The sequence below is a fragment of the Falco biarmicus genome, chromosome 16 (genome assembly GCF_023638135.1).
Source record: "Falco biarmicus isolate bFalBia1 chromosome 16, bFalBia1.pri, whole genome shotgun sequence".
Classification (NCBI taxonomy): domain Eukaryota; kingdom Metazoa; phylum Chordata; class Aves; order Falconiformes; family Falconidae; genus Falco; species Falco biarmicus.
This window is the reverse complement of record NC_079303.1, coordinates 4,615,794-4,642,911: the sequence shown is the minus strand read 5'-3', so window position 1 is coordinate 4,642,911 and position 27,118 is coordinate 4,615,794. Positions and strand designations below refer to the sequence as shown.

The following is a 27,118-nucleotide window of genomic DNA, read 5'->3' as shown; positions in this document are numbered from 1 at the left end:
CTGACTATGCATATAGTTTTATATATATATATATTTATATATATGTGTGTGTGTATAGATATATTACATAAATATATATGTATGAAATAATTTAAGAAACATCCGAGACAGCATGCTGTGCTCTTGTGTAGGGCCAGGGAGGCTGGGAAGGCAGCTGCTCGCCTCCCCCCACTCTACCAGCTTTGATTCACAAATGGAAACAGAGTCTTGAATTAAATTAAAAACCGCACGCGCACACACGCACACGCACACACACACGACACAGTGCAGAGGCTGTAAAACTCAGAGGCGTGATGCTGGAAAGTCCAGGTGTCCCTGAAGAGATCAGATCAACTAAAGCCAAAGGAGGGGGAAAATAAATAAATGAAACCAGCAGAGGGGATCTCGCTTGTGCTGGTGCTGTCTCCAGCATCAGGTTCCCCCGTGTCTGCCCAGGCCCCCGTGGGGACACAGGGACAATGTCACAGCACCGCTCTGTCCTGGCTGGGCTGTGGTGGGGCTGGGAGAGGCTGGTGGGATGTGCACGTCCTGCTGCGTTTGCCTTGGACCCGTGTTTTCCTTCACCACATGCTTTGCTTTCGCTCTATCCCAGGACTCAGCTTTTTGCCATCTTCGTCATCAAGGATGAAAGGGAAAACCCGGCCCCAACTATCGCCTCTCCTCTCTCTGCGGAAAGTTCTCCCGGAGCCGGGTTTGGTCCAATCCTTCCCATCAACAGAAGACCTCTGCAGAAGACCTCCTTCCCACAGACTTTCAAAACAGAACGACATTTAAAAAACAACCCCAAAAACCCTAGAAAAACCCAGCACTCCATAAATAACCAGTTTCTTCCAAAACTCCTCGTTCCCCATCCTGCCCTCCCCAGACACCCCAAAGGACCGACGGATCCCGGCTCCAACACGCTGTGCTCCGAGCAGTCGCTGCTGGCTGCAGCAAGGATGGAGGGCCAGGAAAGAGACTGAACCAAGCGTGTGAAGAAACAACCTGAAGGCTTTGGACCACCGTCCCCCCCTTCCTCTCCTGTGCAAGAAATGGAAAGCCCCCGGGGCTGCACAGCGGCCAGGCTGCGGATCAGCTGGAGAGCAGAACATGCTCCAGAAAGTAGCTGATGGAGTCCCAGTGCTTCCAGAGGAAGAAAAGGAAGAGGACGAGCAAGGCGGTGCTGAGGATGCGCATGCGGGTCTTCATGAGCGGGGTGATGAAGTTGGCAATGGTGGAGACGAAGACGAGCAGCACGGCCATCAGGGCAAGGATGACGTTGATGAACTTGCCCAGCAGCGCCCGGGCGTTGGCGTTCTCCACCCCTTCCAGCTGCACCACCTGCTGCTGCTGCTGCTGCAGCTCCAGCTTGGTCACCCGCGTCAGGCAGGACTCCACGGCCTCCTGCAAGGGACACAACGTCAGGGCAAGCCAGCGGCTCCGTGGATGCCCCGTGGAGGATTTCAGTCCTCGCCCCGTGCTCGGATACCTGGCTGCTGAGAAGTTCTGCTTGCACAGCTCCAATGGGTGTACAACCTTGTGACACAGTGGCCACCCCAGCTGGAAAGCAGCTTCCCTCTGCAAACCCTTGGCCCACGCCATGTGCCACGTGTGCCCGTCCTGCACTGCCTGTGCCGGGGAGGTCTTGGTGCCGGGAGGACCCACTGCAGCAGGGGAGATGACCCGAACCGGGACACTGGGGACTATGTGCTGGCCCAGATGTGGCTTGTAATAGCCCAGCACTGCAGCCATCCACCTGGAGACTTGCCCTGCCTTGAGCACCCGGGGGCTTTGGCATAGTGGGGACTCGCTGGGGCACAGACAGGGATTTTGGGGACATGGCTGAGTTACCTGCTTCTTGCTGTGACAGCATCACAGTGAGGATCTCATCTCGGAGGTGCTGGAAAAAGGGATCCCCCTTTGCCCACCCTCTTTCCCAGCCCAGAGAACCTCCCTGCCCTGCGGATGGAGGGTGCAGTGGGGGGCTGAACCCTCACACACCCCTACCTGGATGTCCCGTGCCCTCTCGTAGGACTGGTAGGCCACCTTCTCCTCCATGCTGGCCAGCTCCTGCTTCAGGTTGGTCATTTCGTTCTGGTGCAGCTCGGTGAGATCGTTCAGCTGCTCCTCCAGGCGCTCGTACCTGCGCATGGGGGGTGGAGGGGCTGGGGTGGGCAGGTCTCCCCACAGAAACCCCTGCCCTCCTTCCCCTGACACTAGGGCAACCTGCCCAGCCCCTCCGACCCACCCTGCTCCAGGCTGTAGCTGGGTATAGCGGCCGAAGGGAAAGCACTGCGGGATCCTCCACAGGAGTGATGCTGCCGGTGGGTCTGGCAGTGGGGACTGCAGCTCCCCGTGCCCCTGGCATGCAGGGCTTAGCCAGACAAGCCCAGGATGGTGGCCTTGTGGTCCCCAAAGAGCCACCCTGGGCGACACGTGCTGCTGCCCTGGCACCCGCCCGTCCCTACCTGTACCGCTCTTCTTGCAGGCACTGTGTCATGTAGGTGTAATCCCGCTGCAGCTGGGCCTTGAGGTCCTCCATGGAGTCCTCCAGGTGCGACTGGCTGTCTTTGATCTCCCGGAGCTCCTCCAGGATGGTGTCGAAGTTATTGTGGTGGCTGTCCAGTGTGTTGGACTTGGGGCTCCCCAAGCCGCCGGGTCCTGCCCCTGAGTTGCTGCCACCAGCCGAGCCGGAGGTGGCACTGGAGCACTCGTCATCGCTGCCATACTTAGGGCTGGAGACCAGGGTGGCACTGCCGCTGAGAGCCCGGGAAGCCTCCTCCGGGTGCCCGTCGTCCAATGTGTCCTTCAGGTGGGCGATGTTGTCTGCGCTGCCAAACTTGTTCCGGATGAGGCTGGCAAACTCCCGGGGCTTGGAGACCACAGCAGTGTGGGTGGCCTGGGACAGCCCCGAGAGCCCTCCCTTGACACCCTCCACCACACCGCCCCCAAAGCCGCTGATGCTGGAGCGAACGTTGGCACCCACATCCTTGAGACCCTGGTGCATGTCCCGGAAGACATCCTTGGGCTGCCGGGAAGGGCCGTTCTGCTCGATCTCCTTCAGCTTCTTGTGGTAGTGCTCCAGCTTCTTGTGCAGCTGCGCGATGGTCTGCGCCGACTTCTGGTTCTTCTTCTCAAAAACCTGCTTGATGCGGGAGGCTTGCTGCTTGTCCGCGTTGTTGGCCAGCTTCAGGTACTCGGCCACGTTGTCATCCCGAGCTTCCTGCTCGATCTTGATCTGCTCAGTGATCTTGAGGATCTTTTGGTGCAGGTGCTCGATGGCGGCTTTCGTTCTGTGAGGGTCGGGGGTGCCATCGGGGACATCCAGGCAGACGGTGCCGTCAGCATCGCCGTGCCCGGCAGTGGAGGGCAGACCGAGCGCGGTCACGTCCCCCTTGTCCAGCTGCAAGCAAAGAGAGAGGAGGGCGATGCTCAATGGAGGGAGCTGACAACCAGGCAGCCCCCAGGGAGGGGTGGGAGGGGAATGGGGCTGGGGGCAGAGGAGGCAGAGGGAGCCAAGAGCTGGGCAGCAGAATAGTTAACCAGAGCAACAGCAAGATGTTTTTTTCTCCAGCTGGTTAAGCATTTCCCAGCCATACCACTACTGCTGGCATCCCAGGAGTAAACCAGTTAGAGGGTGCAGCAACAAAAGAATGAGGGTCTGGGGTCTGGCTTTGGCCAGGGGCTTTCAGCAAGGAGCATCCACCGCTGGGAGTTTGCCTCGGACTTTCTGCCCTCGCCCTGTGCACAGGCACCCGCGTTTCTGGGCTGCCGGACACCCAGTGCCAGCCGGGGAAAAAGGAATGAGAAGCTAAAACTGGAACCCATCATCAAATGTTCCACCAAACCAGCAGTGAGAGCAGGGATTGAGCAACCCGGAGGTATTTTAGTCTTGTTTTCAGACTTTGGCTTTTAGCCTAGATGCACACAGGAGTTTTTCAGCTGAAGAGAAGCTCTGCCACAACCCCAGTTTGTGGGTACCGGTCCCTCGAGAGCAGCAGGCTGCAGGAGCAGCGGCTCCTTTGCTTCCTTTTCCAAGTTTCCCACCTGGCAATGCCAGCCTCCTCTCGCAAACACAAGCTGCCACCTAGAAAGTTCGGACACATGCTGCTTGCCGTTTTACAGGAGGGAAAATTGGAGCTTTGGGAGAGGGAATGACTTGCCTGAGGCCACACTTAAAACCACCGGCAGAGCCTGGACCGCAACCCAGGGTCCTGCCTTGTGCTCTCCAACCCGGGCATGCTGCTTTGCCACTTGGGGAAAAAAAAAAAATAATCACTAAAATCTTTCCAGTTGCTGGGTTTTATATGCGGATTCTTATGCAAATCTCAGTGGTTGTATAAATGGCTCCTGGCTTCTAATTAAGAGCTGCTTGAAAGTTAAATACTGTTGGCAGACCTGAATAATTTCTAATTTCCATCACACTTTCCCCGAATGACCCTTTAATAGGGATAATGCTGCGAGATCATTACTTAGGAGTGTGTTATCACCAGGAAATGCCTTGCGCGGGAGGGAGGAATGTTCTCAAGATGCTGCTCATAAACACTCCCGTCTGCAGCAGGTCCCACATGGGGCTCGGGAAAGCAGGGGCAAACGCTGCCCTCCTGCTATTCACTGGCATCTCCTCCTTCCCCAGCTCTGCTGTCCTGCTGGGAGCCTGGGGGTGTTGGTCTGGGGGTCTCAGCCTCTTGGGAGGCAGAAGCAGACAACCACAGGCTTGGTGGGAGCATCCCCCAGTCCCCTCCCCAAGGCTTTTCTTCTCCTTTGTAATACAGGGCTGGAGGATGAGAGGAAAGGGGAGAACCCAGCAGCCCCCAGCCTGCAGGTGGATGCAGGGCAGAGCTGGGAGCTGGCTTCAGTCTGGCTGGAGCAGCACATTTTTTTTTTAAAAATATATGCCCAACAAACCTGCAGAGTTTTCAGACCCCGCTGCCAGGCTATTTTTAGTTGCTCAGCTGGGCTGGGCCCTTCAGCTGCCCCACAAAGGCTTTTGCTCCGGTTTCTTATCGAGGGGCAGAAATTAGAAGCAGCAGGAAACAGACTTTTTGCCCAGATGTGCAATTCTCTGCGCAGTAAGGGACAAACCAGCTGTGGCAAAGGAAAAGGCAGCCCTGGAGATGCCAAATCGGGAAACCCCAGCTGGGGCAGTGAAGGGGAGAAGTTGCTCAAACTTTATTTCCAAAGAGGGAAAGGTTTGGGAACCACCCAAACCTTTGCCCCTGCAAAGCCAATCTTTCGGATTTATTCGTGGGAGTGTGTTTGGGAGCGCGGCGGGAAGGGAGGGCAGGATGGGTGGTGGACGACACGGATCCGATGCTGCCCATCTGTGCTGACGTGGCTGGGGTGAAATCCTTTCCCCGAGCCCCACCAAAAGCTCTGCTCTCTCTCAGACGCAGGAAAGTCACATCAGGTTATTGCTTTGAAAACAACCACCAAAAAAAAAAAAAAAAAAAAGACAATTCTGATCTCTGCAGTATTAAAAGACACTGCCTGCTAAATCCCAGCAAGCCTAAATGACTGTGCAGTGGATTTAACAGGGGGATTAGCAAAAGCCACACTTTCCCTACATGCAGAAAACCTTCTGGTACGCACATGGAAATGAAAGTGTTGTTTTCCAGTGCTTGTTTTCCAGGCGGGCTCGGAGAGGAGAGTAGAGGCTGATGTGGGATGCGGGAGGAATGCAGGACGCAGGAAGAAAAATTATTCTTATCAACAGAATTCAACCCAAGAGAGCTGAGATGTGCAAAAGCTTCAAGCTAATAAGCTGAGCAAACAGTACTTAGAGGGCCATGGCTGGGCACAATTATGCAATGCTGGTTTATTTGCTGCTGCAGGTTTGATGGAAGAAAGCCCAGGTGGCAGGTGAGGAGCACAGGGCACAGCAGCTCGCTTGTGGCCACGTCCCCAGCCCGGGGCTCTGGGTCTCCTGGCACACCCAGGACTGGAAGGGATTTAAACCCATTCTTACAAAATTGCAAAATTATTGCAAAGTTCAGAACAAAACTCTCAAGACACTTACTCACGCCCTGAACTATTCTGTTTTCCATCCCCTATAGCCTACTGGGAAGCGCAGGGGATGAGCTAACACCGCGGCTCCGGCTGCATCCACCCCGAGCGAAGACTTTCACTACGAAGTGTGATCGTGGTTCCCAGCTGAAATGCAACATGGGGATGAAACGGCTGCGGGAAGGACCACGTGCACCCTCAAGCATGGGAAAAATAAGTACCACCGAGCCGTCGAGGGGTGCTGGGGTGCAGGGCAGACCCCAGGAGCTGCTGCACTGATCCAGCAGCTCTGCAGCACGGGTGTCACCGTGCCCCAGGCCCTTGGTGGCTGTGGAAAGCCGCGAGGGAGAGGCCACGGCCGGCAGAGAAATGCAGGTGGGCGGTGGGCATGGGGAGGTTGATTTGGGGGCAGTCACAAAATACAGGTACTTCCATGGCCCCTCTTCCTTAGAGCACTTTATCAGCGTAGTTCGGGACAGCATCCATCCTGTGCACTGGTGTTGCCAATTTGCCCAGCATCACCGGGGACACTCTGGGTGTCCCCAGTCCCGTCCCCATCCCCACGTGCGTTCACAGCCCCGTGCCTCCCCGAGCGGAGCTGCTATTCCCACCAAACCGCGTTACCCACCCCAGGCGTTGAAAATAGAATCAGGAGCCCTGACTCACACTTCCCACCCTCCTCCTGAGCCTGCAGCCGCGACTGAAGCAGGCACCCCGTGTCCCCCTCCCTGCCCGCTCCCGCACCGTCCCTGGATGGACACAACGGGCCGGCAGCAGCTGCCGCCGCTGATTTACCAGCCTAAGAATAATTTTTCTTACATAATGGAGCGAGGCATGTTAAAGGTTTCATCTCGCAGCGGAGCTTCCCACCCCGTCTTTACTGTGCCAGCACCGATTGTGCTGGTGGGTTTCATTCACCGAGCGCCAGAAACAGAGGAACCGAAAGCCCCTACGGGTCTCTCTGCCCATCGCCATCCTCCCCACAGTCCTATACTGACCCCAACGAGTGTCGGGACCTACCTCCATGGCGGGCAAGGCTCGGGTCCCCCAGGGCTAGTCAGCGTGGGCTGCTTGGCCGCATCCCTGCAGCGTCCCGGAGCCTGGCAGCAATGCATGGGCAGCGCTGGCTGCCATGGCAGGTGCTGGCACGGGGGAAGCAGCAGCTGATGGCAGCGAGGTCTCGGGGGGCAGTGGGGAGGGAGGCAGGAGGAGAGCCCTTCCGCAGCCCCCCGTCAGGGCTGGCCCCCCATCCCCGGGCGCTTCCCGAAGGCGCAGGGATGGAGCCGATGGCTGCAGCGGGATTGCCGACTCAGGAAATCTGCTGAGGCTGTTTACAGCTTTCAGCGACTGGAGCTTTCAGGGCTGTAATGCCAAACCCCCCTCGTCCCCGTGGCGGGATATTCACACGCCTCCAGCCCCATACGCTGCCTGTGCCCTGACGCAGGGGGTCGGGACGGGCTGTTGTCATCTGCTGTGTCACATACCAGGACATAAAGCCTGGGAGAGGCAGGGGGAGGGCAGGCATAAAGCAAAACCCCGGGTGGGACCAATGCACAGGGAAAACAGTCGACAAGCAAGGAGCTGGGCAGCCTGACGGAGCTAAAAGCGGGGAACCAGCCGCTTGTGCCAGGACTAGGTGGTGTCTTGGCCCACGCCGTGCACTGGGATGGACCTGGACCCAGCCAGCTCACGCCACGGAGAGCGATGGGGAAGGTTGCACCGACCCGATTGTGCCACGGGAGAACATGCAATGCACAGAAAACACATCCAGCTGACTGACCAGATAGAAGTGCTTGAGATTTCACATGCAATTAAAATGATATTAAATGGGATATCGGAAAAGCAAGCGGGGCGACAGCAGGCTCTGGTGCAGCAGGTGCTGCAGGTGCTGCATTTATGCTGGGGCCGGTGGAGCTGGTGAGGAGCCGCAGCAAAAATCCTGGGTGAGAAAGGAGACCCGGAGCTTGTGTGTTTACCTGAGCCCAAACCCGTGGGCTTGCACAGAGCAGGGTCGGTGTGGCCAGCGCTGCGGGTCAGCCCTGGGTAAGAGCGACTGAGGGAAGCAGCATTCCAGCCCACAGCCTTACGCTGTGCCAGACCAAAGCCCTCAACATGCCCTCCTGATGCTGGGGCTTTTTGAAACCTCAAACCAACTGTGGCTGCAGATCGGAGCATTTGTGCAGCCGCAGACAAAGGGCTAAATGAGAAAGGTTCACTTGCAGCTCTCTGCTTTAGTTATTTCTCACAAAAAAAAAAAAAAAAAAAAAGCAACAACACAACAACAGCTTAGGAAGTATTTTCAGCCACACATTGAATTGTACAGGCCGGACCGATGAGCCGATCGTGACCTAGATGCATGTTTAATGGGGAAGACCGTGCTACTCCCACAGCTGAGACAAGCCGAGCGCTGCTCAGCCTCCCGCTTCCCATCGTCTCTCGGGCTGTCCCCGTGTCCACCTGTGCCCTGGCAGCCTGATGCCGCACCACCGGAGAGGCTCTGGGTGCAATGCTGCACCTCTGAGCGACGCTGCACCCCCAGCACTGCCGGCGTTGGAGCTGGCCTTGCCAGGAATTAGCAGCTGTGGTGGGCAGCACAACCATCAGCCTGACCTGGCATGGATGGATTTGCAAGTTTTGGTTAGACGGCTCCACAGAAGCACCATCCCCAAGTCTGGGTCCCTCCATATCTTGCAAACGTGAGCTCCCGTGAACCTCGGCACAGACACCACCACCCTTACAGCTCGGCAAAGCTTCCCTGTGGGAACACCTCCCTTCCAGGAGACACCAGCTCCGGCAGGTCTGGGGCAGGGGCTGCTGGCGCTGCCGGGCTGCCAGGACGCGCACGGCTGCAGATAAGCTGGGCAGTGTGGCAGCAGGAAACAGGCGCAGAAGCAGCAGCCTCCGCCTAGGCTGCTCCCAGCCGGGAAGGCATTTCCTTGGATCCCCCCCAGCCTTTAGCCCAGCACTGCCAGACCCTCCCGGACTGGCATCAGGCCATGCCAGCAGCTCTCCGTGCACCAGTGGGTGCCAGGAGCAGGGAAGAGGCAGAGCTGGAGAAGTCTGCCACAGACAGACCCAAGGTGTGAAGCTGCTAAAGCCCAGTTCAACGCCAATAACCAAAATCCTTGACCTCTTCCAGCCCAATTCCTGCCGCTGTGGCACCGGCACTGGGCCCAGCACCCTGCCCCGGGCATCCCCAGCCGTGCCGCCGTGCCTGGCAGGAGTTTATATGAGATGGTGCTTGGGACCAAGGGATGGGCTGAATCAACCACCCAGCAGCACAGCTCACCAGGGCTGTCTTCCAAAACCAGTCTGGACTGCTGGCCCTGCAGCGGGGAAGCAGCGCTGGAGGGACCCGGCTGGTCCCTGCACCCCAGCCTGGGGATGGCACAGCCCTGCGCTGAGCTGAGCATCCCTGCAGGCCATGTAACCCCTAGGCGTGTTGCTTCTATACACAGAGCCGCTGGCAGCCCCTCTGTTTCTTGGTCTGTCCTTTCAGGCGGACAGGATCTCATAGGCAAAAGCCTCCCCTCTCCACCTGGCTGCAAGTTTGGGGGAGCAATCTTTGTGCAAGCCAGCGCTGAGCCCCTTCCCTGCATGCTCACCCGCTGTTTGCAGGCACTGGCAGCAGGTGGTGGTACCATCCTTACCGAAAGGCACAAAGAGCAAATTCCCCGCTAAGTTAAACCCACCAGGAACAGAAACTATCTGTGCCTACCATACGGTGCTCAGCTGCACTGGGGAAGGGTGAGGAAGGAGCTGAGCTTCGTCCCGGTGCTGCATCAATGCTCCAGAGATGTGGGGTGCAGCCAGACCCTGCGGGCAGCGCCACGATGCTGCCCATGGGGACTGGTGCTGGCAGCACCCGTGGCTCCTTGCCAGCGTGGGTAGCGTGTCTCCTGTGGGCAGGCATTGGCCCTCGTCCATCCCTCCGGTCGCACTGAGCTGCCCCAGCAAGGGTGGATTTTGCAGCCTGGCCGAACCCTGGGCTGTGAATGCCTCCGGGCATGACACGGGGCAGATTACCGAGTGACGCTGAGCTTTGGTTTAACATCTCTCATGGCATCACTTCTCATTTTAGCACAGGAGCCAGAGGTCACTTCCCATCGCTTTTCTGCTGTCTCAGCAGGGCAGGCAAAATCCCCAGCTGCACAAGACACTCTGGAAAACACCCTCCCTGCTGCGAGCTCTGCTTTCCATTTCCCACATTTAACGCGCTGTGGCCGGCCCCCAGGCCCATCTGCCCCACCAGCACTGCAGGCACAGCCCCGCTTCCATGCTGCGACTCGGTCCACCCAGCCCACCGTTAACTGCAATCCCTCCCCGGAGCCCCCACACCTCCTGCCAGCTCACAGCCCCCCCGCAAACCCTGCCTGACCTGCCAGGCTGTCCCTGGCCTCAAGGAAGGATGGAGGAGCCTGGATTTCCCCAGAGGAGGCCGAAGAAGCGAGGACTTTGATAAACGCCAGGATGCTCAGGATAAGCCTTTGCGGCAGCCTGCTGCAACGAGACCTGGATGGCATTTTTTTTTTTATTTATTGAGGACCTCAGGCAGCTTGATTTATAGGAAACCACCTGTTCTCAGCTCCCCGGCACAAGGGGAAGGTTAGAGTTAGCAAATAATTGCAGAAGCAAGAACATTGCCTATTAATGCCCCAGCAAAGCGAGGTGGAGCAGTGGTGGAGCATCTCCCCTCCCGAGGGCACAGCTTCCCTTCCACACAATGCAAAAACCCCACTGGCACGGGAAACATGGGGGTTTTGCAAGGAAATTACCCGCGAGGTTGGCAGTGGACTCCCCTTCATCCTTAGCACCAGCTCTGCTTTCGATTTAGTCCACTGCTTAGAATGTGGCAGCTATGTTTTTCAGGCCTGCCTGTAAAAGGCAAATTTAAAAATAAATAAACCCCAGCTCCCGTACAAACAAAATCCCTGGATGGCCACCAAATCACAGCACGTTCGGCGTGTGCCGGTGCTGAATGGTGCAGAATCTGGCCCTGAGCTCCTACAAAGTCCCGGTCTGAGCATCTCAACCAAGAGACAGGTCACTTAGCAATGCAACACAAACACCCAGCAAATTTGGGACCTGAGCTCTGCCTTTGCTGGCCAGCGTGGCCCGCAGCCGGGGCTGGGCTTAGCGTAGAGGAGCAGGCATTAAAAAAACGGAGGAAGACGGGCTGAGCTGCACCAGCCTGTCCTCAGCCAGGCTGGGAAAGCTGCATACGGATTATTGGAAGGCAGCATGCTGATAGAGGTGCAGATCTGTAAAGTCCAGCGCTCCTTAGCCTCACATTCCTGAGTGCATTTGGTTCCCAAAGCAAGTGGCTTCCCGGCGCAGAGCCCGGCGGCAGCCTGAGCTCCAGCTGCAGGGACCACCCTGCTTCTCACCCCTTATTCCTGGGCACCCCGCGTCCTTGCCTTGCCGGTGCCTAGCAGCAGGAAGGAGAGCAGAGGGGGGGGGTACTTACAAAGACACCCAGCAGAGAATTTAAGAGCAATATCCTTTTCCCAGGACAGGATTCGGGAGGATGCGGTTCCGGCATGAGGATGCCCTGGTCACTCCTGCCAAGAGCCTGGCTGGTGCTCCGCGAGGCGGCCGGATCCTCTCCCTCTGTCATGGCTGCGGTTAAGGAGTCGGAGGGGCAGAGGATCGTTCGACGTGCATGTGCAGAGGAGGCACGACGAGGCTCTGAGGCAGCCAAGAACAAGCAGCACAGGCTGGCGAGCCGGGAGGGAGCCTGGGGGAGCGGGAACAGGCTGGGTGCCACAGGGGCCGGTCCTGCTCCTCCAACTGTGCTGGGAGAACAAACAGCACCGCCAAGCGCTGCCTGGCCGGCCTGCCTTCCGAACCGTGCAGAGGACAAACAAGCGAGCCGCTGCGGTTCCCCGGTCCCCGGTCTGAGCTGGGCTGGTGCCACCATCCCATGGGGCTCTCGGTGGCAGCAGGCAGGGGCTGTGCTCCTGTGACGAGCCCTGTGTGGAAGCACAGATCCCGGGATCCGACCTTGCTGCCTGCCCTGGGCGTGGGGAGTCCCTGTGGCTCTGCACCCCTCCACAGCACGTGGATCTCAGCATCTCCTAAGTCAACACCACATCTCCGGGCTGGGGACTGTCTCTTGTGCCCTGGGCTTGCAGGTCACCGGGAGGGACACATCTGCAGGGATGATTCAATGACCGCCCCCCACGGGTGAAGCTGTTCAGGGCCCTGCCTATGCTTGGAGAATCTTTGGAAAAATTCCCACTGTTGTTGTTTGCTGGAGGGAATAACCCCGCGAGCTCCAGCAATGGTGCTGCTCTTTGGCTTGCTGGGTGACACAGCATTACAGCCACCACCAGGACCCCTAGCCCACGCTGCCGCTGGGTTCTGACACCTCTGACAGGCTGCTTGTGCAGCTGGGGGGGATTTTTGGCAGCTTTTGCGTGAAGGGTTTGAGGGGGAAGGCAGGGAGAGGCAGGGAGAGGCAGAGCCGCAGCGAGGCGAGGAGTCACAAGGCAGGACCCCGCTTTGCTCATCCTGACTCAGGAGCCAAATCCTGCTCTCAGCTACAACCCAGCCACCTGCCCGCGGGGGCAGGGGATGGGCAGGAGAGATTGCAGCGTGGATGTGAACCCTTGCTCTTCCAACCCTGCCCTGTCCGCCCTGGGCAGCCACCCTGCACATCCCAAACCCCCTGGGGGCAGGCGGCAAGGCAGCGTGCCTGTTGGGGAGCGGGAGCTGCTGGTGGGCTGGGAACAACAGCCATATGTCAACGAAGGCTGAGGAACACGATGTCTTTTGCTAGGGGGTGAATCAGTACAAAAGTCTGATATTCTTCTTCTCCTGAATTAATTAAGCAGCAATCTTGGGTATCTTTGTCTTCACAGCTATTATCTGCTTTTCCCAAAGTGCTCCTCAAAGCACCATCCCAATGGGAGTGAGGGAACGCGTTCCCACCACCACGCTTCACTCACAGACACACGCCTCCAGTGTCACCATGCCCAGCAGGGGCTCAGCCTGCAGCCGAGGTCAGCAATCCCCCCCCCAAACCCTTGGCCCTTGGAGGGTCTCTGCACCCTGGTGCTCCTGGCTCACCCCCTGGGGACCCTGCCCAGGTGCCGAGGGGATGCCTGGCCGTGGGGCTGCATGGAGGGCAGCTTTCCACCACCGTTTCCTCTATTCACTTTTGCAGTCACCACTGGCCTATTTTAGCTCCTTCCTCTGAGATTTTAACACCCGAACTCACCCGGAGTTCTGGTGTAGGAGGGGAGGATGTGCTTTGCCTCTGTCAGCAAATCCTCCTGCAGAGATGCAAGGGACTTCACTAAATGCATAGAAGTGTTGGCTCTGGTCCCCAGCTGGGGAAACTGAGGCAAGGACTGAGGGAGAACCCCTGGCTGGGTTAGATGTGGGGGCAGCAAGCAAAAGCAGTGAGACTCCAAAGTCCCGTGTCCTCTGAGCTTGTGCCAGCTCCTCAGGGACACGTAGGTGCTCAGCACCTCCAGAAAGCAGGCTGCCTGCTCAGGAGCTCAGCCTCAGGCTTCTGGTTTTAGGATCACTGGCCCCAGCAAAAAAACTCCTGTTAAAAGCAGGGTTTAGGGGCAGCAAAGCATCAGCAGCATCCCACCGTCCAAGCCACCCCAGTGCACCCGGCTGACCGCCCTTGCCACCACCACGTCCTCACCCGCCGCAGGGAGAAAGGATACTCAAGTGCCGTGGAGCAAACCCGGCTTCTTACTGGCAAGCCCCCGGCCCCGGGGCATCTCCCCTCTGAGCTGGAGACGGGCTGGGGCTGCTCAGCACCCCGACGGGCCACGCTGACCCCGGGAGCTCATGGCTGGGTTGCGCAGAGTGCCCGTCCCTGTCCCTGTCCCAGTTGTCAACTGAGACCAGTTCTGGGTAACTGGAGCCGTAGGAGGTCCACGTCCCGCCCTGAAACCGAAGGCGTCAGATGCCGGTGGGGCCGGAGGGAGCCAGAGGCTGGGCTGGACACATGGCAGCCAGGCAGCAGATGCCTGGCAGGGGAGATGAACTTTGCCTGACGGCTCCAAGCTGCTGGGGCAAGGGCTGAGCTGTCCCGCAGCCTCCTGGCCACCGCTCACCCAACCCTTCCGTGCCCGTGGGCCACAAGCCACCCCTGGGGTGGATGCTAAGAAACGGCGGGTTTCTCCCTGCCGACTAATCCGTCTCGCCCTGATATAGCCACTGACCCAGTGGGCAGCTAAATTTAGCGGGATGAATCCTGCCCTGTGCTGGGAGGGCTGGTGCCCTTGAGGCAGCAGGATGGCAGGGATGGGGCTGTAAGGGCAGGTCCCCCCTGCAAGTCAGAGCCCCAGGGCACTGCAGACCACCCCCCCACAGCAAGCAAGCAGGAGGGGGGAGATGGGAGCAGGAGAACGGCACGCTCGGGCTACCAGCCTGTAAGTAAACGTGGCTCGCAGCCGCCCAGCGCCAGCCTGGCCCGCAAGCCCAAAGCTGAGCCGCGGCATGAAGCCCCCCTGCTCTCCCCCCTTTCCTTGCCTGTGTCTCACGGGAGAAGAATCTGCGCCGGGGGGCCAAGGCGGCTGCAGGAGGGGCAGGGGGTCACGGGCAGCAGCGGCAGCTGGTGCTGTCACTCGCCCAGGGACACGGAGGGCAGACGGGCAGGGAGCGCGGCCAGGCTCCGGCCCCCCGCACCCCGCGGGGATGCTGCGGGTCCCGGCCGCCGGGGCTGAGCACGGCGCACTCGTGACACTAGTGAGCGGTTCCCTCGGGGACGCGGGGGAGAAGCCGGCGGGGGCGCGCAGGGGCGGCCCGGGCACGGCGTGCGGTAACGCTGCCCTCTAGCGGCCGCGGGCTCCCCCCCGCCCCCGCCGCTGCTCGGTGCGGGGGTACGGAGGGACCCCGAAGCCCCGGTGCAACCCGCGGGGGTCTCACCTGGACGTGGACCATACCGCAGTCCCCGCAGGCATCCGTGCAGCTCCCCGGTAGCACCAGGCACAAAACCCCGCGGCCGCCGCGGTCCAGCTCCGGCCGCCCCGGTGGGGACAGGGACGAGGGTCCCCCCGGGATGCTTTGTCCCGCCAGCACCGGTGCTTGGCTGACCCCACTGCCACGGGGGACGGGGGTTTGTGGGGAGACCCCACAGCTGCTGCTGCCAGCGCCGGGGCCGCGGTGGCCGTCGCAGTCAGTAATGCCCATCGGCCCGCCTCTCCCACGAGGTGCTGGCGGGTCACCAGGAGGGGATTAGGGAGATAAGGAGAAAGCTCCCCAGCAAGCTCCCATCGCTCCCATCGCCACGCGCGGTCCTGGCCTGCAGCCTCCCCCTGCCCCAACGGCGCCCGCTGCCACCACCGTCGTCATACGTGCCACCGCGTCTGCAAGCTGGCATGTCCCCGCGTGAAACACCAACGCTGGCCACGTGCTCCCTCGGACACACCAACACCAACGTACGCCCCAAAGGTGCCACCTCGCTTTAGCTGAGCAAAGGAGCCACACGTGATGGGACGCACAGGTCAGCGGCTGCTTGAAATCCAGGGATGCTCCCGGCTGTTGGTACCCACAGCCCCGGGGAAGCGGCTTCCCCAGCTCACCCGCGAGCAGAGATCCATGTTACCGCAAACCAGAGAGCACGTGTCCCCACGGCACCCACCGGCTGCGGTTCTTGGAGCAGAGAACACACAAAACCCTGGTCCCAGGCTTCGTGCAGTTGCCAGCGGGAGGCACGGGGGGTCCGAGTCATCCCACCCTCATCGGGAGCGATGTGCACGGACAAGGTGAGCAGGGCATGGCGGGGGGGACAGCCACGAACGCATGTGCTCCAGGTGGGCATCGCCCTACAAAGCCAAGCCTTGTCCCCAGCGTGTGGCACAGGTGACAGCCCTTTGCTTGTCCCCTCCCCCCCCCGGGTCTCAGCTGGGGGTTACCGCTTGGAGATGCTCCCCACGACAGGGGCACAGGGCAGGTGCAGGCAGCACAGGGGGTGCGAGGCACCTCTGGGCTTACACCAGGAGCCCCAGCCAGAACCATGTGCTCCCCAACTGCCACAGCACCCCAGCAGCCACCCCCTGGGGTGACTTAGGGGGTGCAGGGGGGAGGAACCGTGTGTGCCTGGCTCCAGCGGGGCGCAGGGTGGTCCAGCACTGGCGGGGACCACAGAGCAAGGAACCGATGCAAGTGAAGTAGGGAAGGGAAAACTGCAGGAACCTAATTAATTAGAAAAAAAGGAAAAATAAAATCAATAGCTGTTCAAAAAGCACTTGCTGAGGCTGAGCGATCCCATGAGGGTTTAATCCAGCGTGCGCTCAGGCCCTTATGCAATGGATGGAAAATCCAGCATGAAATTTCTGGGGGAAAAATTGGTCTTTCACAGGAGTCCTGTGCAGCCCTGGGGCAGCGGCTTCCAAACTGAGGGTGAAACGGGGAGGAGGCGTCTGGCCCTCGCAGGACAAGGCAGAGGCGACGCGAAGTGATTGCTGGCCCAAAGCCCCCATGCAAACCCGCTTGCTGGGGTCTGGTGGAGCTGTGCTGGGTGTGCTGGAGCGCAGGGCACGGCAGCACCAGCCACCCCTGAGGAAAAGGAGCTGGTTTGCCGCAGGCAGAAGGCTGGGTTTCCTGAGGGCTACGGAAAAATAATACGGCATGACAATATCACATAGCTCTTGTTTCTCTAAATAGGTTATTTTTCCACTGCCTCACAAAGGCCCCAGTATCGCCTCTCTTCTTATTACTCTTTGTGTCATATGCAGTTAATTATTCATCCCCTTTCTGCGCTCTTCGTGCTGCTCCGTGAGCAAACATGGACCCACTCAGCTCTCGTCTCCCTCCGGGTGCTTCTGTCCTGGTGAGAACCACTTTGGCTCGAGGTTTTGGCCTTAACCCCAGAGGGCTCAGCGGGACCGGGCTCCTTGCAAGACCAATGCCACGGGCCAGATGGAAGAAATTTTGGCTGCAGACGCTCAAACAACATGAATGGCTCCTGGCCTTGCTCGGGTGCTTGGTGCGGTGTGCTGGCATGGGGAAGGTCATGAGTGCCCTGGGAAGGGTCGGGGTGCCCAGATTTGCACACACTAAAGGGGGGAGAGGAGGACATGGGCAGCCGATTCTTGCAAAGCTGTTGATACAATGACGTGTTTATCCTCTGGGACCCGATTCCCGCGTCCCGGCAGTGGCCCTGTCCCCGCATGGCTGTGGCAGGGAGCAGTGCTGGCAACCGCTGCAAGCTGTGAGAGTCAGCTGCAGCTCGGCGCTGGAAATGCCAGGCGAAAAGAGAAAGAAAAAGTATCTGGTTGATCCTTTTTCCATTAGCTCAGAGGGCAACAGAAGTCTCCAGGTCAGATTTCCCTCTCGGAGACTCAGCACCGAGGAGAGAGGAGCGGCTGGGGGTAGGGGGTGCGTGGGAAGCATCGTCCCCAGCCCCTGTCCCCGCTGGGTCCCACTGCTGGTGGGCGGCACAAGGACCAAAACACCCCTGCTGCTATCCCAGCCTGCAGCTCTGGCCAGCCACTGCCACCCTGTCACACAGCCCTTCCTGCAAAAACCACTCAAGAGTGCTGCAGCCCGCCTGGCCATCTCCCCACCCCAAGCCCTACAGCTTTTCCACTTCACTGCTGGTATTTTCAGGTAAAGTAAAAAAAAAACCCAAACCAAAAAAACAACAAAAAAACAAGAGAGGATGCTTCCAGCCCTCAGGGCTGCAGAGAGTGGGTTTAGAGCGTGACACCCCCCGAGCTCCAAAGGCCAAGGAGAGAAGCTGACACGTAGAATCCCACTGGCACCTGGAGCACCTCTCGCCGCCTGTACCTTGTCCTCAGCATGCCATGCCGCCGCGCTAATCTCAGCTGTTTCATAATTAACGAGGCTAAACGCTAGATGGAAATACCATCCTCTCTATTAGCTCTGCACAGAGCAGTTTAAAAATCACTTTGGACGGAACCCATCTGCAGCCGCCTGGAGGAACCTTTGTAGGCACCCAGTGCTGGGATGCCCGGGATCATCTCTGACCCCACGCCGGGGGTGCCATCCCACTGGCACGGAACTCCTGCCAGGTCCTTTTCTCTCTCCCTCAAATCCCACTCTGGGAATCAGACCGGGATACATCCCTGCCTTCACTTCCCTGCGAGAAAAGCATCAACTCCATCATCCAGACCCAACTCGCTGCTGGGCAGGGGCTGCCATCCACCGTCCTGCACACCCAGTGCCACCAGCACTGCCCCCAGGGACAGTCTCCTTCCAACAGCATTTTGGGGTGCTCAGCACCCAGTCCTGCCCCTGCTCCCCAGCGTGTGCTCGTGCCCCCCAGCCGCCCAGCCACGTCCCCACGGCACAGCCCTACCTTATCAGCCAGGCACTCGGTGTCCTCGGTGAGCAGGTAGACAGCCCCGCTCTCGGCCAGGAGGATGGCGGTGTCGGTGGTGGAGGAAGACCTGGGGCGACCCTGGTGCTGATGCAGGATGGCGGTGAGGCTGCTGTCCTGGGGGGCCTTGCGGATGAGGTGGGGGCTGCCTTTTTGGGGCTCCAGCGAGCCGCTCTTGGCTCGCCGGCTGCCACTGTGCAGGCTGGTGCCGCGCTTGATGGAGGGGCGAGAGCGGATCTGCTGCAGCACCCGGTTGAAGGCGGTGGGACGCGCCGGGAGGTCGTGCAGGGACATGGCGTAGGAGACGCGGTGCATCTCCGGGGACCGCTCCTTCTCATCGGGGGAGTCGTGGTCGGACGTGCCGTAGTGCGGCGGCAGCGAGTCCTGGGAATTCTGGTGCTCCCGCTCTCGCGACCGCCGGCGGCTGTGGAAAAGGTGCTTCAGGCCATGGCCAAACATGGACCCTTCGGACAGCTGCTGGATTTTCTGCAGGAGAGGAGAGAAAACAGCCCCTCTTACTGTCAGGAAGGGACGGCATCACCCCACTTTGGCACATATGGCTCTGGTGGCCGGTGCCCATGCTAGCACTGAACCAAAACACAAAGCTCCAGGGCTCAAAATGCTTCTGGAGGGCTCTGGGGACCCCACCCCAGCCCAAAGTGATCTGAGAAAGGGAGCAAGCCCTGCTGCCCGCACTTCATTTTATAAACGTGGAAAAATATTAAACATTAGTGTCCATTTGATGGCACCCAGGGCTGAGCACAGTGGCTTGGGATGGGTCAGATGTGCAACTCCAACAGCATTCCCCACGCCGGAGAGAGGTCTCCAGTGAGCACTGGTTACCCCTAAAAGGAGCAAGAGGGGCAGAAAGACTCTGGAGAGCGACGGAGGGAGGGGGGTGCCTGCTGCAGCCAACGCTACGTGCTGTGCAGAGACCCCGACCCTGAGGGCAGCGGGGACGGAGCAGCCTTTTTCCCAGCTGGAAAAGCCAGGGTTCCTCCCAGCCTTGGAGCCTTGGCCACCGACGCGCTGCCAGGAGCCACCTGCTCCCTGAAACAGGAGGGCTTTTCCCTGGGGCAGTTTCCATGGCCCCTGAGCGCAGCATGGACCAGGCTGGCCTTGCTTATGGGGGTCAAACCGCAGCTCATGGCCCAGTGCCACCAAATCCAGTCCCTGCTGGGCAGCAACTGGTTCCCAGCAGGAGATGGGGGCATGCCGCTCCCCCAGGCACCCCAGGGTCTTCCTCTCCCAGGGGGCTGAGACTCACGTTCCCACAGAGCACACGGCTTTTCTTGTGACGACTCTTGGGAATCGGGGTGGATGCTAGATGCAGCCGCGGCCAAGTCATGCAATATGGATGGTGGAACAGATCATGCTCTTGATTACAGCTGGGTCAGCCCAGCGTGGTTTCCCTGCAGTCACTGGAACACCCAGATTTGCATCCATGGGAGATTTTGGCTGGGTGCCCTCTGCAATCCCCTGTGTGTGGTCAACTGGGGGGCAGCAGCATGAGCAGCAGCTTCCAGCATCTGCAAAGGGCTTAGCAGATCCCGGATCCCAGACCCCTGGTCGATTGCAGCTCCCAGGCAGCAAGTAAAGGAGCTCAGGTTATCAAAAGCTCCTCTCACCTCCCAAAGCAGGTGACCTCAGGTACCAGGAACGCAGTAGATCACAAGGCACAAGTCTGCCCTGTTGCTCTCTGCCTGGATTCTGGAGTTAAGCTGAGCATCCTACCTCTGTGGATGCCAGTCCTGACCCTGCTGATGTTCAGGGACATTTCACCATGGATTTACTGCGGCCAGGACTCTCCCCAGGGATGCTGGTTCCCATAACTGTGGCGCTACCAATTACTCATGCTTGAAAACCAGCGTGAAGCGGGCACAGCACTGGGAGCTACTTATAGCCCCAGCGACACTTGGCAAAAGCCCCGGCCTTTAGAAAGGCAGTGATGTCGGAGACACAACCTCCAGGAGCTGCAGACTGTGGATGATTTCACGGCCATACAGAAAGGACTTCATCTCCTAAAAATCCCAGACATTGAAACCACAAGGTCCAAATCCATAAGGGCCCAATTCTCATCACACCTGTAATATTGACAAGGAATCAGCAAGTAGATCCTGTGTCACTAAACACTACAGGCAAACCCCTTAATCCTTCTGTTATCTATTCATAATGAAAATTTCTATCCTTTTGGTTTTTCCTAGGAAATATATAATAAATCTACAGTGCCGAATTGCTACTTCAGGAAATAGTGATTTAAATTTTATTCTATTTATAGAGTCTCTATGGAAACAGAGACAGCATTAGATAGGTAATAACTATAAACCCACAGATTTCTACCATCAAGGGTATGGCATACCCTCGGATGCACAGTTAGCCCTTTAAAAAGTCCAAGTGAAAAGAAATGACTAACTCCCTCCCCTGAGGGTTATGAAAACAAAATAAAAGTGAAGCTGGCAGTAAAGGAGAGGACATTTTCCCAGGACCAGCGTGGACGTGGAAGCCAGATGCCCTTAGGGGGTTCTTGATCTAATAGAAATTCACCTTTAAAAGAAATGCTCCTCATGCCTTTTCCAAATTTTCCTGAAAGAACCTTTCATGGGCTCTGCAGGTAGAGCTCCTGGCGGGATGGTAAGAGATCTGCATGGGAAAAAGGGGGAGGGAAGCAAAAATAGGAATCCCAGCTTTGCTGTTCCAGGCTTGAACCCCACTGGAACGACGGCTTGTCTCCATTCGAGAGCTGCTGGGTGTGGGCACCACGAACAAGCCATTCTGCAGCGGTTCTTACAGGGAATTTGTTGATGTAAAACCTCTGTTTTCTTACATTACTCCGGGATATTACTGCACTTTCAAAGCAGAGGCATTTTTCTGGCACAAAATGACTCGTGGCTCAGTACAGAGCGTCTGCACGGGCTATTTTGGAGCAGTCGTTGCTTAATAACTGATGCAATGGATACGGAGGTTAATTTCTCAGTGTGGACAGCTGTAAACCACGAAGATTACTGCAGAAATATCCTTATTTCTCTTGTCTTCTACATTAGTGCAGCCAGGGTCTTGCTCTGAGACGGGGACTTGTTTCCATGGAATTCAAAGGAGCAGCTCCTGCTTCACGTCCCGTCGTGGATCAGGTCAAGCCCACGGCACAGTTCGGCTGAGCACAGCTCTGGGCTGACCACGGTCAGACCCTCTGCCTCTTCTGTCTTTATCCACTGATGGAAAATAGTCCCTAAACCGTGAGAAGCCAGGAGGGGGCTGCACAACCCCCCCTCCTTGCACCCATCCCACTGCCCTGCCTGCACCGAGAGCCGAGTGCCAGCCCTGTAGGGATACTGTGAGGACAAGCCATGTCTGGCCCAGAGCTGGAAAAAAAAAACAGTTGAACTCAAACCAACATATTTTGCAGGAAAACAGTGACTTGGATGACTGTTTTGTCTGGGACGCTGCTCTTTGGCAACTTCCCATGGGAGAGCCAGGTGCTGCCCTTGCCCGCTGTGGCAGGGATGCGCATCCCTGCCTCCCACTCGGGCTGTGCTGGGCTCTCCAGGGTCGGTGCTCCTGCCACTGCCAACTGGCCACGCAGCCCCAAACCTCCCAGTTTCACCCTAAATGGTTTCCCAGCTCTGCCCCGACATCCAAACCTCTTACTCAGCTTTCAGACACACAAGGAGGGGATCTTGTTGCCGTGACCTTATAGCACAGCCACACGCTGCGAAATCCTGCTCAATTGTTATTATTATTGTTAATTATTTATATCCCTGGCCTGCCCAGAGGCTTCAGCCAAGACTCTGCAGCCCTTTGGAGGAACTGCACAGGCACAGTGGAAGACTATCCCACTCCATCCCGTCCTATTCTATCCTGTCCCATCCCATTCTATTCCACCTTGTCCCATCAGATCCTATTCTATCCTGTCCCACCCCATCCTATTCCACTCTGTCCCAGGCCACCCTATTCTGTCCTGTTCCATCCCTCCCATTCCATCCCATCCTGTCCCATCCCATCCCACCCCACAGCACTCCATATTTTAGGCAGGGGGAGCCGTCTCCCCCCGTGGGCACAGACAGGGAGAGGCCACAGCACCGAGCAGCTCACAGCCCCGTGAACAGGACCCCAAACAGGACCCCTGGACATCCTGCTCACCCCCCAGGGGGTCTCTACTCCTCCTGTTGCTTTCTCCAGCTGATCCTCCTCCGGGTCCCCAGCAAGGGGGTCCTACCAGCACCCAGCCCCCCACTGCCAGCAGCCAGGCTGGGGGCCGGGGGCAGAGCTGTCCCCGCGGGGTGGCAGCCAGCCCAGCTGCCCCTCGCAGCCCCATCTTCCACCAACATCCTGAGCCCCCCTTCTGCCTCTCCTCCCGCTGCCACAACCAGCAAGGAAAACGTATAGATGTTCTAAAATGGAAAATAAAGCACTCCCCCACACATGCTTCTCCTCCCGGGGACAGGATGAGAGAACAAACATGTGACAAACATTACTCATGATGTTTAATGCACTACCAAAACGCTATAGTGAAACGCAGCAGCTTAAACACTCTCCAGAATAACATCCACGGGGCTGGCACCCACTGCCCAGCTGGGTGAGCTGTGGACCCCCGGGAGCTCCTGACCTTGGGTGGCATTTGCAGGGTGAGATCTCTGCTGCTGGTGCCGAGAGGAGCCAGATGTGCTCCCGGGGGGATAACACAGCCGGTGACAGCTCACGACTGCTTCTCCCATGGCTGTCACCTCTGCGTCTCTTGAATTGACTGTGGGGATGCTGAGTGCTGAAATTTGGTGGGAAAGAAGGATGTGGACCCTGGGGGGGTGTCAGACCGGGGGGGGCTGGCACCATAAGTAGCTGGGCACAGAGTGCTTGACCTTAGCCAAGCAGCCCACACCAACATGTGTCTGTTGGGATGTGCGGTGCAGCTCGGGGGACAGCGTGTCCCAGCCTCAGGTCTCACCCCTCCACCGCGCCTGGCACAGGGAAACACGCTGTCCTGGCTGCATCCCACCCAGGAGGATGCTCTTCTCTCCCTGGGGGGCTGCGGGGGGTCCCAGTGTGCAGCTCTGCCAGGGTCCCTGCCAGAAGCCCAAGACCTTTTGATGAGCAATGCCCCGGGGAGATGATGGATGCGGCCGCTCCAGGGACCGCACTGCTCCTGCTTGAGCTGCTTGACAACAGCTCCATCCCACTAACCGCAGGGGAGCCAGCTCACCTTGGCGGTGTCCTTTCAAGACCAAAATATGCCTGGAAAATTGTTCGTGCGAGGGATTAAATATAAATGTACCTGAGGGTTTAGAATAGGGGATGGTGACCTTTCCAGGGAGGAGTTGTCCTCCACATCCTCCCTGCAGCGAGCAGCCTGCACGGGCACTGCTGGGGGGGCCCTCTGAACCACATCAGGAGGTCTCCACTCCCAGACCCATCCCCTCATAGCGAGGGACCTTCAAAAAAAATAAACTAGCTGAGTGGGTTTGGCCTGCTATGAGGAAATGGGATGTTAATGCTTCACGCCGTTCCCTCCAGCCACTGCTGTCCCAAGCCCACTGCTCTGGGCAAGACCTCTCCTGGGGATTGAATGGTGGGGCCTCCCCTCGTCCTTCATCACCCTCCTCCCCAGAAGAGGCTCCCCAGCTCCAGGAAGCCCCAGGGAAGCTTTTTGTCCATGGATGTGGGGTTTGAATCTAGGAAGACGGAAGGGCTTAGGCCAGTGCCTCTGGACTCCTGATTTGGCTTTTGGGTTCAGAGGGAAAAGCGGGAGAAATGAAGACCAAGACTGTGAAACTGGAGACGGAAATGATGCCAGGCGTCAACTTTCAGCCCTTGGCCAGATCAGCCTGTTTGGGAAAAGAGAGACCCAGGGAAAACACTCGGCTCAGAGATGCTCAGGGAATGTGGGAGTGGGACCAAGCAGTGAATCCCTTGGTGGTGGGACACCCCGGACACCCCAGCAGCCACGAGAGGCGGGATGTCTCCTTCTGCAGTGTTTTGTATGGATCCAGTCACTCTGCTGCGGAGTGCAGAAATCCCTGCCACCCAACGTATTTTTGAGCAGAACTATGTGTCATGCATCTGCTTTGCTCCTTGCCAGAACTTTGTTTTTTTTTTTCCTTTTCCCCTAATGGAGCTCTCGGCAAAAGAGCTGGAGTCGGGCTGGGGAAGGGAGAGCTGCTGCAGATCTGCTGGGGTTAGAGGATGGAGACGACACCAGGCATTCTGTTGTTTCCAGGTTGCCAGCTCAAATCCATCTTTGGCTGGCAGCAAACAAAAGTTTACATCTGATGCTTGCTCAGTGTTTGCAGGGAGATGAAGCTGGAGGTCTCGGTGTGTGGCACCATGCCAGCCTGGGGACAGCAAAGGGGCCAAGGACCAGTTTGTTTGAACCCAGCCCACCGCGGCGAATGCAGTGTGGCTCCAGAGGGGGTTGGGGGCAGGAAAAAAATAAGATTATATTAATGATGCCACTAATTGTAGCAACAGGAGGCGAAGCAGCTGCATCGGTGGTGTCTGTGGCAGGGCCAGGCAGAGCGCCCAGCTCTGCTGCGGAAGCTGTGGGCAGCACCGAGGCACAATTTTTCATGTGCTCTGCCTGGCAGAGTAAGTTTGAGGAATCATTCCATGTAAGCAATTAATTGCTGGGCTATAAATGCGTTAAAGGTGAGCATCGTGAAGCAAACCTGCATTTAGGTATCATACTTGCATCAATAAAATCAATGGGCATTTGGCCACTGCTGTTGCTGTGAGCTGGACCGGGCTGCAGACTAGGCTGAGCTCCAGCTCAGAGCGGGACGTGCTGACCACGGAACGCTTGGCCATCCCCATCGTAAGCCGTGGCTCCTTCTGCCCCATGCTCCCACCGCCTTCTGACTCCCTGTGCAGGTGAAGAGGGCCCTGGCTGGGATGGGGAGAGGCTGAGGGATGATGCAGATGAGAAGCACTACCTTGGACCATGCCAAGCAGAACCTCCTCCAGGTAAGGTTGTCCCACCCCACCAAGCCTTGCGTGGCCCTGAGCACTGTATCCCCATGGATGTGCCCTCCTCTCGCATGGGGGTCTCCCCTCCAGCTGTTTTTAGGGCAGCAGCAGCAGCTGTACATCACATCAGCAAAGCCAAAACGGCCTCAGGAGCAGGAGCTGCTGCTTGGACATCAAGGAAAAGGCATCGCATGTCACAGCAAGCAGCATCCTGCAGCCACGGGGCTTCTTGTCCTTAAAGCAGCCGAGTTCTCCTGCGGGAACGGGGGGGTTTATTTCCTGGCTGCCCTTCTGGAAGGGATGCATGCAAGCACGGCAGCAGCCTGGCAGTCCTGGCTCTGCTTCCCAGCTCCCGTGTGACCTTGACCGTGCTGGTAAGACCTTCTAGGCCAAGCGGCAGGCTGGGGTGCTCCACAACAAGGGTCTCCTCCTGGATGCCAGGCTGCCCCAGGTGACCAAGGACATTTTCCACTTTTGTACCAATCTTTTTGAAACCTCTGTACCACCGCAGCGCAAGCTCTGCAGGGAATTCACCTCCGTGACATAAAGACCCATCGCACCCACGCCAGTGGGACCCTGTTGCACAGCTGGGGGTCAGAGCTGCTCCGCTTCCAAACCCACAAGAAATTTCTGCCCAATTCCACCCAGTCCTGCCTGCCTGCATCCCTGCCCGTGCCCTGCCACGGGGGACCAGCTCCCTTCCCTCCCGCAGCGCTGCAGCGCCGCGTAACTTGTTTTCCTCATTAACCGGACACAGCCCGAAGGCACAGGAGGAGCAGCCTCGGGGCCATTTATACACCGTCACTTCCCGGCTGCCGCAGCACTAATCCCAGCAGCGCTGGCGGTCCCCGAGCATCTCCCCACGCTCAGCGCCGGGGTGACTCTGGCCGTTATTTCCCAGGGTCTGCTCAGCCCCTCTGCAGGGGGACAGCCCTGTTACTCCCAAAAAGCCTGCTCAGGGGACAGCAGCCCGCTCCAGGCCTGCCCTGGGGTGCCACCCTCGTGCCCGCAGCCCCCTTGGCAAGGGCTGGGGGTGTCGCCAGGGTCCTTCTCATGTCTCCCACCACCACCCTATGATTATCGCTGCTTTTGGTGGCCACAGCCTCGGTGGTGCCCAGCCCCACGCGTGCTATTGCACTGGGAGGTGTCCCACTGCGGGGGCACTCACACCCCCAGGGGCATCCCCACCATTGGGAGCATCCCCAGTGCAGCAGTATCCCCAATCCCTGGGAGCATCCCAACCTGGGACCTCTTCATCCCAGGAGCATCCCCATCCCAGCAACATCCTCATCCTGGGACCATTCCCACTGCAGGAGCATCCCCATCCCAGGAGCATCCTCATTCCTGGACCATCCCCATTGCAGAAGCATCCACATCCCAAGAGCATCCCCACCCAGGGCCATCCCACATCCCCCAAGGTCACACCTGTAGCTGAGCAGGGACCAGGCTGTGGGGACGGTGGTGCCCCACCAAAGCGTACATCCCACCGGTGACCCCACCGGGCACTCACCACCACCAGGAACCCCACGGGAATGCCGTCGGGTACGTGCCCGGTTGCTAACCCCACTGGTGAACCTCGGGGTCCTCACCCCTCCGGTGATCCCACCGGGATGCTCGCCCCGCTGTCACCTCACCGGTACCCACCGGCCGATGCCACCACGGCTCACCTTCAGGTCGGGGGGCTTGGTGCGCGGCGGGGGGGACAGCGCCCGCCTCGGGGGGGGGCCGCCGCCGCCGCCTCCCCGGGCTTGGCCTCCATGGCGGCGGGGCCGGGCGGCTCCCCCGCGGCGCCGGGGTCCTCCTCGGGCTGCCGCAGCTCGTCCGACCGGCACCGCTTCATACCGGTGCGCCGTGCCCCCGGGAGGCGGC

The 27,118-nt window shown here is 58.6% G+C and overlaps 1 protein-coding gene across 7 annotated transcripts; it reads right to left on the bottom strand.

Moving 5' to 3' along the window:
- Nucleotides 1-18: 18 nt before the first annotated feature.
- On the bottom strand, nucleotides 19-27,118 carry TMCC2 (transmembrane and coiled-coil domain family 2). 7 transcript variants are annotated; one of them, XM_056361536.1, is made up of 5 exons: nucleotides 26,917-27,118; nucleotides 18,275-18,781; nucleotides 2,448-3,382; nucleotides 1,987-2,122; nucleotides 19-1,383 (listed from the first exon to the last, which is right to left on the bottom strand). In XM_056361536.1, the coding sequence occupies exons 2-5, from the start codon at nucleotides 18,752-18,754 to the stop codon at nucleotides 1,072-1,074; spliced, it is 1,863 nt and encodes a 620-aa protein (XP_056217511.1). In that variant the 5' UTR covers nucleotides 18,755-18,781; nucleotides 26,917-27,118; the 3' UTR covers nucleotides 19-1,071. The 7 variants fall into 7 exon arrangements, with proteins under 7 accessions (XP_056217511.1, XP_056217512.1, XP_056217513.1 ...); XM_056361537.1 differs by lacking the exons at nucleotides 18,275-18,781; nucleotides 26,917-27,118 and adding exons at nucleotides 11,453-11,595; nucleotides 13,668-13,828; XM_056361538.1 differs by lacking the exons at nucleotides 18,275-18,781; nucleotides 26,917-27,118 and adding exons at nucleotides 10,761-10,860; nucleotides 11,453-11,821.